This window comes from Podarcis muralis, chromosome 11, assembly GCF_964188315.1.
Source record: "Podarcis muralis chromosome 11, rPodMur119.hap1.1, whole genome shotgun sequence".
In the NCBI taxonomy this organism is placed as follows: domain Eukaryota; kingdom Metazoa; phylum Chordata; class Lepidosauria; order Squamata; family Lacertidae; genus Podarcis; species Podarcis muralis.
Window position 1 is genome coordinate 62,088,382 of NC_135665.1, and position 18,334 is coordinate 62,106,715.

Consider the following 18,334-nt stretch of genomic DNA (forward strand, 5'->3'; position numbering starts at 1 on the left):
AACTGTCTGGAAATTGTCACTTGAACCATTTATTTTTAAAAAAGAAAAGAATCCCGCCGTACCTCAAAAGCTGCAGGCAGGTACCTTAAATCAATATCCAAAATGCATTTAATGAATTCAGATAAACCCCCTGCCAATGTTCATAAATTTGTTTAGGAAAGTGGATGCTTTCTGCAGCTCGTTTATGAACGAGAAGATAATCCACTTGAAAATATTGTGTGTGCATGCATATATATATATATATATATATATATATATATATATATATATATATATATATATATAATATCTAGAACAAAACAACTAATCAACATTTATATATAGATCTCCCTCTCTCCCTCTCTGTCTAAACAGAGTAACTTGCAGGCTGCAAAAGCTCTCCTTTCTCAACACACTCGTATTTTCCCTGCCTCTAGTAGAAGCTTATGCCACCAGATGTTTCTGCGAGATTTCATTTAAAGCTAAGAAAAATTGCTTTGAGCTACATGTTGTATTTTTTTTTTTAATCCGATGCCTGCTTCTCCCTCCCCGCCCCCCCCCCCCCAAATAACAACAGTGAGGAAGGAGGACGGTGGGTTGGAGCGGGAGGGGGGGAGATCCTACTTCTTTTATTACAGTGTGACTTAATTAAGTATAATGCATTGTTCCTATAAACATTTAAGAAACCTGGTGCCTACTGCGAGAGCGGAGCGAAAATGTTTACTCGCCTATCAATGAGGAGGGAAAAAAAACCCCCAAGAAACTGCACCGAGACGGTTCAGGGTAGAATTTTTACCTTTTATAAGGAAAGGAGCCCCACTGTAATACAGCATCCTTTCCCCCTCCCCCAAATCACCCTCTTATAACCGAGGAAAAAAATGCCAAGCTAATTTGAAGGAAAAATAATTAACAGCTCAGACAGAATTGGAAACACAGACACAAATGGAGATAGCTATGACACGGATAATAACAATCACCACTTTCACTATCATATCACCACCACAACAAGAAAAGACCTCTGATGTCCAGGTTGCCTTCATATCTGTAGTTCTTTTATTAGCAATGTTTTAGGAGAGAGAGGATATTAAAAAAAAATAAAAATGAGAGAGAGAGATTGATTTAAATAGTTTCAAAAAAACAAAAACAAAAAAACACCTCGCCAGCATAACCTCGTTTTATTTGGGCTATTTTGTTTTTTTCTCTGTCTCTCTCTGCTTTTCCTTCTCAAACAAAAGGCTTTCTTTTTCCTAGCCATTACTGAAAGGAAAAGTCGAGATGGTTGGGTTTGCAGAAGCTGGAAAATAAGAATAAGGATAATATTTTAAAAAATAAAAAATAAAATAAGAAATGCAAAAAGAACGGGGAGCGGCCCTACCCCCCATAAAAAAATATTAAGGAAAAAAAATTACGAAAAATCGGTTGGCTTCTGCAAAATGCAACCGCTCCCCGTTTGCTCGGTTACCACAATAGACATTGACTCTCTCTCTCTCTCTCAAAGAACCATGCGCCTGACGCTATTTATAGCCAAGGCAAGGACTGGAATCTACCACTGGGCAGGCAGACGGGGGTGGGGGTGGGGTGGGGGTGAAGTGGGAGGAGGGGCGAGGGGGTTCGGTGGAACCAAAGCGAAAGAAAGTGCCCCTCCAGCCCCCACCCGCCTCCCCCCCTGGTCTCCGTCCCTCCCCACCCCCGCGCGCGCCTCTCCCCCTCCCTCCCGCCCCCTACCCCCCAGCCTCACTGGCATTTTGAACCGATCCAGCCTGTTTAAACGGAAAGGACAGAGATCCTGGCTGTTCAATGTATTAAAAAAAATCAGTTCAGACCTAGAGAGCGAGAGCGAGAGAGAGAGAGCGGGAGAGAGAGAGAGAGAGAGAGAGGGTGGAGTGAATGTGTGTGTGAGAGAGAGAGTGTGTGTGTGTTCCTGTGTGAGAGTGTGTATGTGTGCGAGAGAGAGAGGGAGTGTGTGTGAGAGAGAGAAAGAGGGAGCGGGAGAGAGGAACAGAGGAAGCGAGGGGGGGTGGGAAAAAAAGGAAAAGAAGATTTTTCTCTATGTATATAAAGATGGCCACGTTAGCAAACGGACAAGCAGACAATCCCAGCCTCAGTAGCAACCACACTAACCCCAACACCAACGGGCACATGAACGGATTAAATCACAGTCCAGGGAACACATCCACCATTCCCATGAAGGACCACGATGCCATCAAGCTCTTTATTGGGCAAATCCCTCGCAACCTGGACGAAAAGGACCTGAAACCTCTCTTTGAAGAGTTCGGAAAGATCTATGAACTGACGGTGCTGAAGGACAGGTTTACTGGCATGCACAAAGGTGAGGTCCGCTTCTTAACTTTCCCCCTTATTCGCAGGGGCTTGGAGGAGGGGAGAGTCCGGGGAAGGAGGTGGTGCTGGTGGGGGGCAGATCCTGCTAGGTTGGAAGCCCATAAAGAGAGGAGGTGGGGGGTGGGTGGAAGGCTGATCTCTTATAGATCCGACTGATCTCCAGGGTGGGGGAAGTTTAAACACAAATGTAGCTAGCAAGAGCCCACCAGGGAAACGAAGGGAGGGACAGCAACTCTCCATAAGGGTGTATTGGAAACGATGGACGGAGCTGTCCAGCGGCTCGTGGTGCTGAAACGGGCTGCTGCTATTTGGGTTGCGCGGACTCTGCCCAAACACAGAGGCGTTGGGTAGGTGGGTGGACGGGAAGGAAGCGGAGAAAGGGAGGTGGTGGTTATTTTGCAGCCGGTCCCAGACCAGACAACGGCGGACCCTAGAAGAGAGGGGATATTAATAGGGCGGGGGGGGGGGGAGGAAGAGAGCGAAGGAACGGGTGTTAGGATTTTCTGCTCTTTTGCTAAGAAGTCCTCACCGTGGAATCCCAAAGAAGAAAGAAATCGGCAGTGTTGTGTGTCTCTGTATACTTAGCCAGCTAGATAAAGAGAGGAGAATTACTGAGAGGGGAGAAGAGGTTTTTAGCGATGCATCCGGAGCGAAGCATGTGTGGGCTGTTCAGGCATCCACTTCTGGAGACGGGGGTGTGGGGGTATACCTCATTGGGTCAGCAGCGGAGAGGGGAGCTCAGCAACTTTTTAATGACGGTGATCAGAGTTTCCTTTTTTGAGGGGAGGGATGGAGTAGGGGGGTGGGAAACCGTGCTGTGGAACCCGTCTGCTCCTTTCTTCGGCTTCTTGTTTTCCTCACTCGCGGGGGTTTGGGATGGAAGTCCACTAGCGTTTCCCTTCTCCTTTCTTCCACCCGGGTTTCCCCTGCAATGCTTCGGTGTGTAGTTTAAAGACCACAAAAGGGGAGGAAGTGTATGTTTGTTTGGGGGGTGGGGAGTGAGGAGAGGGCTTGCGATAGGCATGCCAGTGTATCGATCGCGTTGCCTGAAAAGTGGGACTGAAGTGAATAAGTTGGATGCGATTGACCTAAAGGACTGGTTTAGGCATAAGCAAGTAGATAAAGTCTGGCGGCGGAAGAACTGCTTTGCTCTACTCGGGGTTTTCTCTGTTTGCTTTCCTCTTATGGGTTTGCCTTTCCACTTCTCGGTTCACAAGAGGTAATAATAGTAATAGTAATAATGTAGAATACATGGGAAACTTCAATAAGGGAGAACCAAAATGTGGAAGAAGTGCATGGGGCTGGGGTGGGGATCTAGCCGTCAGCTTTCCCTTCCCACTTCAAATCCCAGAAAAAAATGCTTCCCAGCGTGCTAAGCCAGCCGTGTGTGTCCAGCAGTTAATCTTCAAAAAGTTAATGGCACGTTTTGAATCCCCCCCCCTCATGCCCCCAATCCGCTAGGGGATGGTTATGCAAATAGAAAGTTATTTTTAAAAGAGGAAGAGTTGATGTTGCAAAGGGGTGGGGGAAGGGAAAGGGAGAGAGGTTGCTGCACAGGAGAAACTCTGGGGGTGGCAACTGACAACTGCCTTTCTTTCCTTCACTACAGCCACCCCCCCCCTTCTCTCCTCTGCAGTCACTACAAACCAGAATCTTATTTTGCCATCCATTCAAGCTTTCTGGAAGGTGGGGTTCTTGAGGCTTAATAAGAGAGGTGTAGATTTGATGGGTAGCTTCATCCCCTTTGGGCGATGTCTGTTGTTGTTTTCTGGGTGGTGGTTGTTCTCCACTACCATCAATGCACCGAAAGTTTATAAAGCTTTTCTAAGTAAATACAAATTCTACATCAGGAGATTACTTGAAAGGGAAGAAAGAAGGAGAAAGATGTTTGTGTAATTCAAGGATCTTTTTTATTATTTAATGGTTGGCTCACCGCTCTTTTATTTTCATTTAAGAAAGCACACATATTATAATTATGACAAAGAGTCCTGAACAGATGAAAGTCCAATAGATAATACCTGTCCTATTTTGTCTAGGTTTGGGTAGCCAGATGTTAACATTTTAACGACAAAGGAGGTTTCTTGAATCATTTATTTAGCATGATTTTAGTTTTAGGCTATTTTATTGTGTGCTTCGTGTAACCCACCCAGACCTCAAGGGATAGGAAGTGCCAGAGAAACTAGCTAAATGGGCTTTGTTAGAATCCAGAAAACTTGCGCCTCTTTCATTCAGCGAATCTCCATCCCACTCTCCCCGTTAAGCGTTTGCCTTCCCTGGGTTGCTTAGTTTTAGGGCAGAGTCTTGCTCAAGGCATGCTTAACTTTCACTCCTCGGCATCTTACTGTATTTCAAGGTGAATCGTAGGGACTGTCCAAGTGTCAAGGTATAAGCCCTTCAGGCCAATTTGCATAAGTACAAGCTTGTTTAGTAACCAGGTTCATTTTTTAATCTCTCAGAGCAGCGAGGGGAACGTACAGCAGCCAACCCAACCCAATCCCTCTCATTATTCATATGGCACGGCAGGAGGATTTACTGTGGTTTCCAAAGGCACCCAGGGCTGAAACTCCTGGCCTGATTTAGCCCATCTGAGAAGAGTCCTCTGTGATGTTACAGATTTGCTCACTAATCCTGATAAAAATGTGCCTTTGGCTACCTAGTGTGTGTTTGTGGGGGGGGGGGGGATTGCTTGCCACTGCTGGTTAATTAGTGGAAAGTCAAAAAGCATGACAGGGCTTGGAGAAATAGGATCATATTTATCTTACCATTTCCCCCTGCCTCCCTCTTTTCATGACTGCATTTAAATCAGAAACTAATGCAACCATAAGAATTCATACAATTTCCTTCCTTCGTCTGCTCTGGTTGCTATACTATTCTCTGCTCATTCACATCCTGTAGTGGGAAGAAAATGCTTTCCATAGGTGAGGCAGGGACAAATACCTCTAGCGGTACTTATTTGCAGACCTTCCTAGGCAGGTATGTCTCTCACTGAAATAGCTTATGGAATGATTGAGAGAAGTGGCTTTGTTTATGAAGCCTGCCACGAACCTCTGAACATCGTATTAGACTACAGTCACTTATTCAGGGCAGGTAAGTGTGCTGAAATCCACCGAGTTACTTCAGAGTGCAGTGTTGTGGCTGTGTTTGTGTGTGAACGCACACACACCATTGGGTTTTGTTGTGCCTTGGCTAAAAGGTCTCACATAGATAGTTTGTCGTGCAATCAAACAGATCCTCTTAGAAGGAAGTCCAATTGAGTTCAACAGGGCTTGCTCCTAGATTAGAAGGGACTCTGTCCACTTCCTGGGGCGTAAGTCCCATTGTCAGCAGCATAGTACGAGAGAAAGAAATGGGCATAACTAGTTTAAAGATGCACAGAAAAACTCCCACCAGAGATCTGTCCTTCTCATTCAGGTTCTAGGAAGGTGAAATGAAATTTAAGATCTGGTAGTTCTATGCAAATTCCAGATAAAATATAATCTGTGTGTCAACTGCTGATTCGGCTTAGATCGGTATAGCACTGTACTCTTTTTCCTTTTGTTTTTTTGAGGGGGCAGGAAAGTACTTGAGGAAGGTAGCCCCTGCAGGGATTTTGTTCACAGTTTATCTAGATCATTGACAGGCAGACGTCTTGGCAGCTCAAACCATCCCACCCATTTTTGCAACATATACAAACATACAAAGCGAGTTAGCTAATCAGACGCACTGGCAACAAATTCATTCACAACTCCCCCACCCAATTCACGCTTAGCAGAGGCATCTGTTTTAGGTCTGGGTTACTCAGAGGCATAAAGGTTAGTGCTCTCAGGACAGACATATTATAATGTGTTATCTTTGGAAATAATTTAAGGCCAATTAAGTGGCATTTAAGCCTAATATTTATAAATGAATGAAATCAAAACAGGACCATCCCAAGTGTGGTTCAATAGTATTTCTTCCTATCCATGCTTGATTCGTAACCAAGGCCCGCAGTGCGTTTTTAACTGGGATATACAGTACCATCTTTTTTTGATAGTCCTTAGGAAGTCAGGCTAGATCTGGTAGTGAGATTTAGCAAACACAAACACACATACACAGGGTTTAATGGGCTTTTAAAAGCAGAGTTGTGAGAAGGATCATAAGCATTGACGACTCCATTACCCTGAAAGATAGGGTGTCCTTTCAAGTCTCATCTGAGCAATGCAGCTCATGGAAAATTGTTACTATCCATCACCAAGATGGTGGGGTGCGTGTCTCCCCCACCCCCACAATAAAAGGCCAAACCTCACATTCAGTAAATATACATAGCTAAAAAGAGGTAATAAGGGGGAGAATAGTTTATTTCAACTGTTGTCTATTTCCCTTCTCAGAAACATAGGTCATTTTCGGAGTCGAAAACACCTGGTCTTATAAGTCCACAAATTACCCAATTCACAATAGTCTCTTTTATTAGAGAGAAGCCAGAGTGGGAGAGACAGATGTGAATTAAAGCTTTGTTCAACCTCAGTGCAATATCAGTTTTCAGGTTAGCTGTGAGATTTAGAAGTGCAATGATTGTTAAATTAAGATGCACTGTACGGAGCGATAAAAAAAGACTTGGGGAAATGAAAATGTACTCAGAAAGGGACACAGCTAAATACAGGTGTTGAATAAATGCCTCCATAATTGAAACATAAGGCTTGCGTGACTGAAAGCAACCTGCTTAGTCTTTAGTTGGGTTGTAATCCAGATCGAGTTTCAAAGAGGGAATACACATACACACACAAAACAGCATCAAAGTGGGAGGCGGGTAGCATTCTACCTGCAGCCAAAAAGAACCAACTGTTATACCAACAAACCACAGTGGGTTAGTTTTATGACAAAGAAATAATAATCCATTTTCCTTCTCCAATCGCAGTACCCATGAATGTGGAAGTATGTGGGTTTGTTTGTTTTTTAGAATGGCAAATAAAGAGCTTCCTTGCCTCACCCTGCAAGTAAAACCTATTTGTGATAGTATTCCAAATAAATGTTGTATTCTTATTCACCCTTGCATTAATCACTCTAGTAATATTAAAGGTATCCTGGTGCATGCTGTGTGTGTGTGTGTGTGTGTGTGTGTGTGTGTGTGTGTGTGTCTGTCTGTCTGTTTAAAGTTTCTACTTTAATGAATAGTTATCCCGTATTTTCTCCCTCACATAAGACCTATTGGCACCATAGCTGTCAACTTTTCCCTTTTCTTGTGAGGAATCCTATTCGGAATAAGGGAATTTCCCTTAAAAAGGGGGCAACATTGAGAGCTATGCCTATTGCTCTAAGGGAGTTTGGAGATGAATTGAAGCATGTTCTCTCAGGTGTTTTATTTGGATACCATAAACATATTTTCTGACTCAGAGATGTGGAGAAATTCAAATTATTTTTTGTTATTCCACAATAGCCCACATTCCAATGCCCCTTATTGGCGGAAGAACATGGGCACGTCAGAGGAGACAGGTAACAGGACAATTGCCTCCCTGTACCTTGAAGAGAACAAAGGAAAAGAAGGCATATTCAGACCAATTGGTTGTGGATGTAACAAGGGATGACAATTCTGATTGTGAAAATAAATACTTTAGAGACGTAATCACTGCAGCAATTGGCTGCAGATGTTGGGCCTCTCGTGTCTTCGCACTTGGATGTTGAGGAAGGGCCTGTTCCTATATAAATATTTCCATTTAAGATAATCAGGGAAGCTATTCTTCAGGAGAGGTATCACCTAGGACTTTAGGATTAGGCCCTGATTTTACAAAACACTTTCTGTAGTGATATATGTAGATGCACAATCCTATTAGACTCCAGGATGAAAGATGGGGGTCTTTCTGTTTTAATCTAACTTGCTCCTGGGCTAATTTTAGTATACCAAGTCTTGGGCTGTTTTAATCACACTTCCTTTCTGTATTATTGATTTTTAATCTATCGTTTCCTCCTTTGAGGAGTTTACAAGGGGAGGAAAGTGTAACAACAATAATGCAGAGAATAAGAAGTATAAGAAAGTTTGCAGTGACTTACACAACATTGCTGAAAGCTGTTGACATGCAGCAAAGTAGTTTCCATGGAAAGGGTGTGGGGAAGTTACCATACTTTTGTTGACTGTGGCAAAAAGTTGGTAAGAATTAGTTGGTAGCCCATTGAGAACTGGATAGCACTGAGACAAGGGCAGTCCTGACGTCTGTGGAAGAAGTAACAGGAACCCTGACCTGTTATTCATTGAAAGGTGCAGTCATGTTTCCCAATGCTGGTTTGGAAGTGGTAGTTTGGAAGGCTGTGACGTCTTTTGCTTTTAGAAATTGAATGTACTCCATGAATACTTATGCTTGCCCCAGCAAGCAGAGAGGCTTATGACTCCAAAGCAGTTGAGCTAGAATCCCATATTTATCAGCTGAGAGCCAACAACAGTTTGGTAATCTTGGGGAGGGATATATTATTATTATTATTATTATTATTATTATTATTATTATTATTATTATTATTATTATTAATACCCCACCCATCTGGCTGGGTTTCCCCAGCCACTCTGGGCGGCTTCCAACAAAATACAATAGCCTATTAAACATTAAAAGCTTCCCTAAACAGAGCTGCCTTCAGATGTCTTCTAAAAGTCTGGTAGTTGTTTTTCTCTTTGACATCTGGTGGGAGGGCGTTCCACAGGATGGGTGCCACTACCGAGAAGGCCCTCTGCCTGGTTCCTTGTAACTTGTCTTCTCGCAGCGAGGGAACTGCCAGAAGGCCCTCAGCGCTGGACCTCAGTGTCCAGTACATTCACTTCCAGTCATTGAGTCCAGACAAACAGCAGTTTTATCCTGAACTGGAGGGACCTGTGAATTGTACCAGAGTTGAGATTTGAGATTGTACAGTTGCTTCTTGTAGTCACGGTAAATGTTTCACATCTTACTACTTGTTGATTCTGGCTTAAGAGCTCAATTGCACAGATAGAGAAACCACTTTGTTCAGCCTTCATAGTGATGGACCTAGGGGTGCAAAATGACCCTCAGCCTTGGTTCAGTCTACCAGAGGAAGTTGTGCAGCTACAAAGAGAGGGATGCAGGTTTCCATTACGGCCATTGGTTTCACTCTTGTGGTGTCACAAGCACACCCAGAAATTGCAGCTCACAAACTCAAATAAATTCCGCTATATATGTATGACATAATAACTCACACAAACCAAGACCATTCCCAATTCATGATGGCCTCACTCCATTAAGCATCAGTTGAGCTGCCTGTCTGGATATATCATTGCTCATAGATGAACGTGCATTGAATTGTGGTTTCCAGATGTCTCTTAACAAACAGATGTTTACTCTAACATCTGTTAGTGCCGCTTATTATAATTATTTGGATCAGGCTCCTGGAAATCTTCTTTAAGGGGAACCAGAATTGTTTCTTGGATTCCTGTGTGACCATTATTATTCTGGTTGTACGTTATGCACAAGATCTTTAGGCCTATTCAGGGTAGTGTTTGACAATAGCAAAGTCAAACTTTAACAGGGCCCAACAATTTATTTGTAGAAACTTCTCCTTTTAGAGATGCTGGTGCTGTGAATCTTCCAGGGCCAAGAACCTGTTTTATGTTTGGAACTCCATTGTACTAAAATGCTTTTTGTGCCCTTCTAAATGCCTCAAGATATTTCACCTGGACAGGCCAGATGAATCCACCTTGAATTTCACTTGCAACAAAAGTATGTAGTAACTCTGCAGCAACTGGTAAAGCTTACTTTTAGATTTGTGTCGCTGGCTAGACTGAAAGTTAAAAGAGGAAGGTGTTGCTTTGGTCTGGCTCAGCCGGGACCTTTTCCACCCAACTTTCATAGCCATACAAATATACAAAAATACGATTGGATGCTGTTCGAAGGGGAGGGGGAGTCTTAGACCCCTCCTCCCAAACGCTGTTCCGCTTGCTTGCTGCCGCAGTGCCTGGCATGAGCTAGAGAAAGGGTGTCATTCTGGACTTCACATTTGTTTGTGTTTGTCATCTGGTGCCACTGCTGGGATGCAACTTGCGGGTGAATGCGGTTTTTTATTGTGCATTCATTATACACAACTGACATCTTCTCTGGGGTGGGGAGAGAGAGAGAAAGAGAGAGAGAGAGAAGTCTTATTATTGCAGCTCCTTAAAATAAAGACGGATGACAACTCAAATCCTCTTGAATAAAGTGCCCAATCGTATGTAGCGGCTAAAAATAAATCATAATCAGCTGGCAAAATGAATGGCGAGACATATAGATATAGACATTGTGTTAGGTTTGTCAAGACGGAGCAACCAAAATATATTGATCAAGGTGAGGGAGGAGGCAAAATGATAATGAACTGGACTCCAGCAAGATTTTAATGGACAATGACTCCCGTGAACCAGTTCTGGACAGTGTATATAAACTGACCACAATGCAACTTTATTGCAAGTTGCTCGCCTTTAATTAATTGTCTCCTTCGTTAAGACTGACTACAGATCAAAGGTTTTAAAGATACTTAGCAGGTTCTTAGTAACGAAGCCTTCAGATGCATTAGAAATATCCGACAGCTTGGCCAATGAGGCGTACCAATTTCGATCTACCTCATCGTCGTGCATTTATTCCTTCCTCTCTGCTTGAGCATGGACAACCTTTGCTTAAACTTTAACTATTTCCTAGGGTAGCCACCAGAGCCTTAGGGGAGGGTGGGGTGGTGAGGCTGCCACATCGTAGGTGCCAGTTAAAGGCAATTCTGCAAAAGATTTCCCAGCAAAATTATCGGAAAGGAAATAGCACAGAAGATACATTTCTAAAATAAGGCAAAGGAAGACAAACGTTGGTATTTTGGAGCCATAACTTCATGTAACATCAGTATGCCCTTGCCTGTCTGTGTCTATAGCAACTTGTTTCAACTCTAAATCTACAAAAGGTTTATTAGCCAGGCTAATGTTGTTCCGATTAACTTCATATATACATATACTAGTTAAAATGCATATATGGAACTGCTATTCGTTAGTGGAGATATGGTGCACCTATGCATAATTATGCACATTGAGATATGGTATTTTTCATAGACAGAATCCCAGCAAATACAACTATGTGGCATGTGCAATAGGCAAACTTGCAGTTTAACAGTAAAAACTAAGGAATATATCAAAAATTGATAATTACATTAATATATCAAATTCACCCAGGTAGGAAACTGCAGGAAAATTTGGGTAAAGTTTTCTTCTTCTTCTTCTTCTTCTTCTTGGGCTCTTAAGAAGAGGCACTGCAAATCCATGCAGATTTTACCCACACTTTTAACACCCGAAATAATCTGTAGGTTGTGTGGCTTATACTGCAGGAACAATGGGAAAACAAAGTCACTCACAAAATACCTATCCAGACTCTACATACATTTAAATTACAAACGTGTGCCACATACAGACATAGTTTTGAGTGGGGGGGAAAACACACACATAAGGGATGAAATATTTGTCTACATGTTACGGTGAATGTTCTAAATGTGGTGTCTGCCCTGTTTAGCACTGAAATTTGGGACATTCGCGTAATGAGCCTGGGATTGTTCGTATTCACATATGAATGCTTAAATCCATTAAAGTTTAGACAGTTCTCTCTCATCCTTTCCATGAAATGTTTATAAGTTTGCAAACTTCAAGCTTAAATCACGAATTAAGCTGGATTTAATACTGTTGAAGTTAGTTTTTGATCCCTGCATGCTCAAGAGCCCACAGCCGGCTTCTTAAAACTAAATAGATTTTACATTTTTTTTTACACTTATTTGTGATTGCTTGGGTACCGGACATCGCATGTTGTCATCTTTTAACATGATGTCACACTCAAAGCAACACTCCTATATTAATGGATCATGATCCAAAATCCGTTCCTTTTTGCAGAACTGGAAGAGAACTCCTTTTCATTCCGATAGTTTGCATGGAAGCTCCAGAAACATGAGAGAAAAACATGACTGTGTGTCCATAATGGGCACCTGTAGAGATATAAAAAAATGTAGATATGCAAAATATGCATATTGGCCCATAAAATATTTAAGAACTCCCCCCCCTCACATGAGCATTAGTAGTATTCCAGGTACAGGTGCGTCCCACTGGTGCTAAGGGATATGCAGCTGTTTTGCTCCTTTCTGAAGCGGATTTTGCAGGCTTCGCTCTGTGCGAAAGTGGCAGGTGACTTGAAGGCTGCTGGAGAGCCTTACATGCCAAGTCGAATGTGATACGTAGCTGTTTGTTCATTATCCTAATTTAATGATACAGTCACACCTAATTAATCCATGTCTGGTTTCCTTGTGTGCTGTGTCTGGGTCCGGGGAAAAGGATAATTTCAAAGCTAGCCTGGCCGTTTTTACAGCGCTGTGGGTATCTGGACCTTTGTGTGAGGTTTTTGTCAGCAGCAGGTTTAAAGCCCAAAAGCTTTGCAGTTTTCAGACGATCTGTGGATTGACTGCATATTCTGGCATTCTCCCCCCCCCCCCAAATGTAGACACACATGAAACATAGAGAGAGAGACATATGTAGAAGACCCAAGTCACATATGCACAGAAATGTTTTTCTCCCATCCTTTGCTGTGGAGCTCAATAGCAATATACAACCCGCTCTTCAAATGCATGCACAAATTTATTTGTTGGTCTTATGCAGTGTGGCATTCGAAGCAGTCTTCAGGTAATTGTAAGTGCTATAAAACTGTGCATTCTTTCAACGAGAAGGAGATCATCAAGCAATCTGTCACTTGGGATCTGTGGGAATCTCCCGATTATACTGCTTTTGTGCCGGACTTTAATTGGCTGATCATCTTAGGGGCAGGGAAAGGAGGGGATGATTCTGAAGCTCTGGAAATGAGAAGGATACAGTTGCTAGTTAAAGATTTTTTTTTTGAGGAGGGGGAGGGTATTGCAACACCACCTTACCTGCAACAGCAATAGCCGTAAGGTGATAAATGTACCGGCGGTGTTCCTTTAAGGATCTGCGGGCGTTCTAAGGAAGATCCAATCCCAAAGGTGGCCATTTAGCCGTTCATTATTAATAGCATCAATAGTTTGGTTGACCAGCCGCACCAGTCCGTGTATATAAAGGGACTGCTGACGGTAACGTTCAAGGAGGGCAGACGATGCAGAATTTACAAAATTGCCCACATGTAATATTAATTGCATTGATTGCTTCTAATAATATGGTGAAGTAACGATGTTTTGAAGTGCTCCTTGGAAGTGCTGCAAGAGACACAGATACCTTTCTCCTGAGCCAATTGTGTCCGGGCTGGAAACTCCTTGAAAGCTAACCCATGGAAGACTCACAAGCCCTGCTTATTGTCCCTTGCCCATTTGGAAGCAAAAAGATCCTTCATTCTTCCTTCCTTTCTTTCTCAGCAGTTGGTTTAAATACACACACACACACACACACACACACACACACACACACACATATATATATATATATATATATATATATATATATATTATTTTGCCCAGTTTCACCGCAGACACTGGAGGATGACATCATTTCTGAAGCTCTCCCCACCCTCTAACTTAAACAGCTTAAGTTGGAGAGGGAAGAGGCAGATGTTGGCTTTCTTGCCAGCCCCCTCCCACCTGAAAATGTGAAAACAGAAATATAAGACAGCCCAAAGGCCTGATCCAAAATGGATTGGATTTTCAAACAATACTTGTCCCCTCCCTTGGCTTCACACTTCCATAGAGCATCTGTAGTTTGCAGCGTCCTATCGATCAAGACCATAAGTTTGGAACTGTTATGCAAGCTATTATTCATGGGGGAAAGGAACTACCTACAATATGCATCCTGGCTGCCTTATACTCAGATAAATCTCATCATAGCAAGGCTCACTTGCTTTACAGTATACTAACTACTCCCTCTTCAGCAATCCACACCTATCTCAGCACATCATTGCACTCATTCAGTTACCCCATTCAGCTTGAACAGTCTTACTCTGGCTGTTTAGGATGGTTCATGTTTTACCCTAATTCTCTGGGATACTTTGCTCATATCTTGCTCTAGTTTTCTGGTATAGTCAGCTCACGTGTATCCTTAGCTGCCCAGGCTAGGTGGCTTGTAACTAACCCTTGTTGACTGAGATGTTCTGCTACTTGTCCTGGACAGGCAGTTTGCATGACGCTCTTTGTTAATTTGACCAGGAGAATGAAAGTGCTTGCTTTTGCAGAGAGAGAAAGAGACAGAAAAGAAAGCTTTTGTAAAGCTATTTATTTGAACAAGTGCACTAGCTAGGGATTGGATGCAAGGCTGATTTCTTCCTTTGTTATTTAAAGAAATTTATAGCCCACTGAAAGCGGCTGATGGAAAAAAATAAAATATACAATATGTGAATGTTTAAACAGAAGTCCATAGTGCAAAGGCCTCCTGGAGTAAAATCATTTTTACTTAGCCTCTGAAATGTGGCAGGGACTGCGCTTGCTTGATTCCTAGTGGGAGAAAACTCCACAGAGTGGGGCTCACTATGCAGTTGTGTTTTTGGTCTATGGGAAAACCACTCATACAATCTCACTGATGAACTCGAGCCGTGCTGTGAAACATGAACTAAGTTGAAAGATGAACTAAGTTGTACACTAACAAGAATATTGAACCTGGCCCAGAGAAGATGGGAAGCCACTGCAGAACTTCCTAACCCCTGTCTCATGTTTTGGCAATAGTCATCTCAGGGAGCACCTGTTGGGGGCAGCTGTGGGAAAGAACTATTTTGGGATGGAGGGAATCACTGGAATTGATTATCTGGAAAGGTGACAGTGATGGTACTTAAGTAGCTATGGTATGAGGGGCTTTGGAGATAAGTCAGGGAGGGAGGGAGGGAGGGAGGGACGGAGGGACGGAGGGACGGAGGGACGGAGGGAGGGACAGAGGAAGTGGTTGATGCTCAGGCAATGCCGCAGACTGACTTGGAACCCATTACAATCTTTCCATGTGGTGGCTCTCACTGGCTGCTTGAATGGGTAGCTTTGGGACTGGAGTCATAAGAACAATACAAGCATCAGACTAAAGGTGCATCTATTTCAGCATCCTGTTTCCCCAAGGTGGCAAACTAGATGGCTCTGGAAAGTCCGCAAGCAGGACATGAATGAAATAGCACTTTATGGATGCTGTTTCCCAGCAACTCATATTCAGATGCCGGATGTCTCTGACTTTGCAAAGATGGCATTCCCTCGTACGAACCTGCCTAGGCCCTGTGATCTTCAGGGAAAACTCTTCTCTTGGTCTCTCCACCCTCACAGGCATGTTTGGTGGGGTCACGGGAGAGAGCCTTCTCAGTGGCTGCTCCCAGACTTTGGAACTACCTTCCTAGAGAAGTCAAGCCAGCTCCTTCCTTGTTGTCCTTCCATCGGCAGGTGAATACCTTTTTGTTCCAGCAGACCTTTAGGAACTGACTGTTTTTAAGGATAGGAGTAGTGCTATTATGTTTTTACTGCTGTTGTTATTCATCTTTTTTTGTGCCGTTATATTGTTTTAATTTTAGTAGCGTTAAATTACTTTTTAATTATCTTTTTTCCAGTGCTTTTAGCATTTCAATTTTATCCGTGTTTTGTATTTTTATTTGTAAGTCGTTTTGAGACCCAGCCTGGGGAAAAGGCAGGATATAACAACAACAAACAACAACAACAACAAACAACAACAACACCACAGAAATTCATTCACTGTATATTTTCAAGCAAACCAATGTAATCCACCAGTTGTGGATTTATGTTCAGCATGAAATTGATCAGATTATGCACTTACTATTTGAATTTGGTAGTGCAGTTATGGGCCTAAAAATGCACATGCATTTTTTGTATGGGAGGGGATGCACACAAACTTATGTGTTTTAGAGGGAAATGCACCAAAAAGCATACAAAAAAACCATGTGATTCAGAGCAAGTGCATAAATGCATGCAAAATTGTATAATATAAATGCAAGGTTTTGACACGTTATTAAAAACTCTGCGAAAATAAATAGATAGAGCTAGGTGACTGAATGCATCTGAAACCAACACATGGCAGTAATAGCCTGATCTTTCCTTCCCTAACCCCCATCAATGTTTGCTGGGCCAACTGAGTAGGGTGGGGTAAGCTGTCACTGTGCTCAGCACAAATGGATATCTGCTCCTGATTAACTCCAGCCATTTAGGCTCAAGCTCTGAAAGCCCCCTTGTGGGACACACTAGAGCGTACTGGAACTAACACGTGCATTGATGGATATATCTTCGCATGACTTTCTATTGTTTTGTTGCCTCCGGCTTTTTTAGAGAGAGGAGGTATATTATGACAGGCTGGATGAGTGTGCTCCACCTTTCCTCCAAAGACCTCAAGGTGGTGCGCAAAGTTCTCCCTCTCATCAATTTATCTTCACACCAACCCTGTGAGCTGAGCTAGGCTTAATGGCTTTGTGAGGACTAGAACCCTAGCTGATGCTCCAGCCACTATTCAACACTGTTCACAAACAACAAGGAAGACCCTTGACCTGCGGCAACTTTCTAAGCACTCCTGGTCATTTTTAAATGTGCACCATGTGCACTGGCCTCCTCAGGTCATTGACTGCTGGCATGTTGCCTTGAATGGACCAGCACATGTAGTAAGTGCATTTTAGATGTACATGGAAACCTCACAAAGGTAAGGGCATTTCTCCAATGCTACCTATTGTATAAATCAAGAATAAAAGAAGAAATCATAGTTGCTTTTGGCAGGAATTCATATATGCATATCATTGGGGAGAGGACAGCAGAAGCAGCTTTTGCATTCTACAAGCAAGCACAGGAAAAGTTAGCACCAAACTGAAACCAAATAAAACCCAAGTCTTTTGCCCTTTGTTGTTTGGTGATGGCTACTGGGATTTCGCAAACTTCTGGGCCTTGCATTCCTGCTGGAATCGCAAGAGCCTGTGGTGGAAAAAGAATGCTGAAATCCCAGTGTCAGCCCCAGCTGTGACCTCCATTGTATCCGAGGTCTTTAAACATCACAAGGAATCTGTGTCTGTGAGTATTGTTGAAAGTGCAACTGGACTGTGCCGGTTGATGAGCTTTCCAGAACACAGAACCCCATAATAGTAAGGAAGGGCTGCACTGAGAGGCAGTATACCTGGTTTGCAAGTAGAAGGTCTCAGGTTCTCTAGGTACAGCTAGGGGAGAAATCCTGTCTGAAATCTAGACAGGTTAGATGTACCAATAGTCTGACTCGTGTACAAGGCTGCTTGCTATGTTCCATCCCATGCCACGTTCAAGGCGAAAGACACAAAGGGGCAGATCTGAACCCCACAGTTTTCGGTTTAAAAGCATTTAACCCTTCCATGCATCCTCCTGCTGCTCCGCCGGGAGGAATCCTTTTGCGACGGTTTGCATAAGGACCCGGCACATGTCTGTCGAATCGACGGAGAGATGACCATGGGCTTCAGTTAGCTAAGGTTAGCCTTGTCGTCGTGGCAAAACAGCTTCCCGGTTGGCAGGGGTGTATGCCATTGCTCTTGATCCCCGCTTGCGGCAAGTCCCAGACAAAAGGTGTTATGTAAGGATAGAGCATTATTAGCAGAGGGAAGGGAGAGGCAGAGAGACCTGGAGGAGGAGGGGGAGAGGGGATTTATTTAAAAGGATCAGGAGAGGGACTTAGTTTCTCAGGGTACCTCCAGATGGCAGCTTTGTATGTTTTCTGCACAGCCCGTATGCGCTGAACTGGATGTGCAGGACAAAGACAGCGGCTTGTTGAAGCAAGTCGAGGGGTGGTGGGTGGGAAGGAGGGGTTAAGTGTGATTCATCTGTTATTGCAGGGCCCTGTTTGATCCATCTGCAGAGAAAGCGGGGAAGGAGCAGAGGCATTGCAGAATTAAATTTCAGGCAACTGTGGACCCCGGAGACCACAGTTATGGGTCTATCTCTCCTTTTCTCTTTCTGTTTCCCTCTCTGTCTCTCATTTCTCCACTCTTAGGTTCAGTTCCCCGTGTCACAATGCCAATGTGGTTTTTTAAAAAAAGACACACTTATGAAAATGAATCAGTTATCCCCCGCCCCAATATTTACATTTCTGCATGAAGTTCTCACCAAATGCACACATTTTTTGCAGAACCATTTTCCA

The 18,334-nt window shown here is 43.3% G+C and overlaps 1 protein-coding gene across 10 annotated transcripts in view; it reads left to right on the forward strand.

Moving 5' to 3' along the window:
- The first annotated feature begins 1,723 nt into the window (after positions 1-1,723).
- Positions 1,724-18,334, forward strand: part of CELF4 (CUGBP Elav-like family member 4) — a 797,596-nt gene continuing 780,985 nt past the window's right edge. For 5 of the 10 annotated variants that reach the window (XM_077936521.1, XM_077936526.1, XM_077936522.1 and 2 more), the window contains exon 1: positions 1,725-2,308. In XM_077936521.1, the coding sequence (XP_077792647.1) occupies positions 2,029-2,308 (280 nt within the window). In that variant the 5' untranslated portion in view covers positions 1,725-2,028. Of the gene's footprint in view, positions 2,309-2,603; positions 2,667-18,334 lie in introns of those variants that run through there. The other 5 variants (XR_013394723.1, XM_077936520.1, XM_077936525.1 and 2 more) reach the window with 3 other exon arrangements.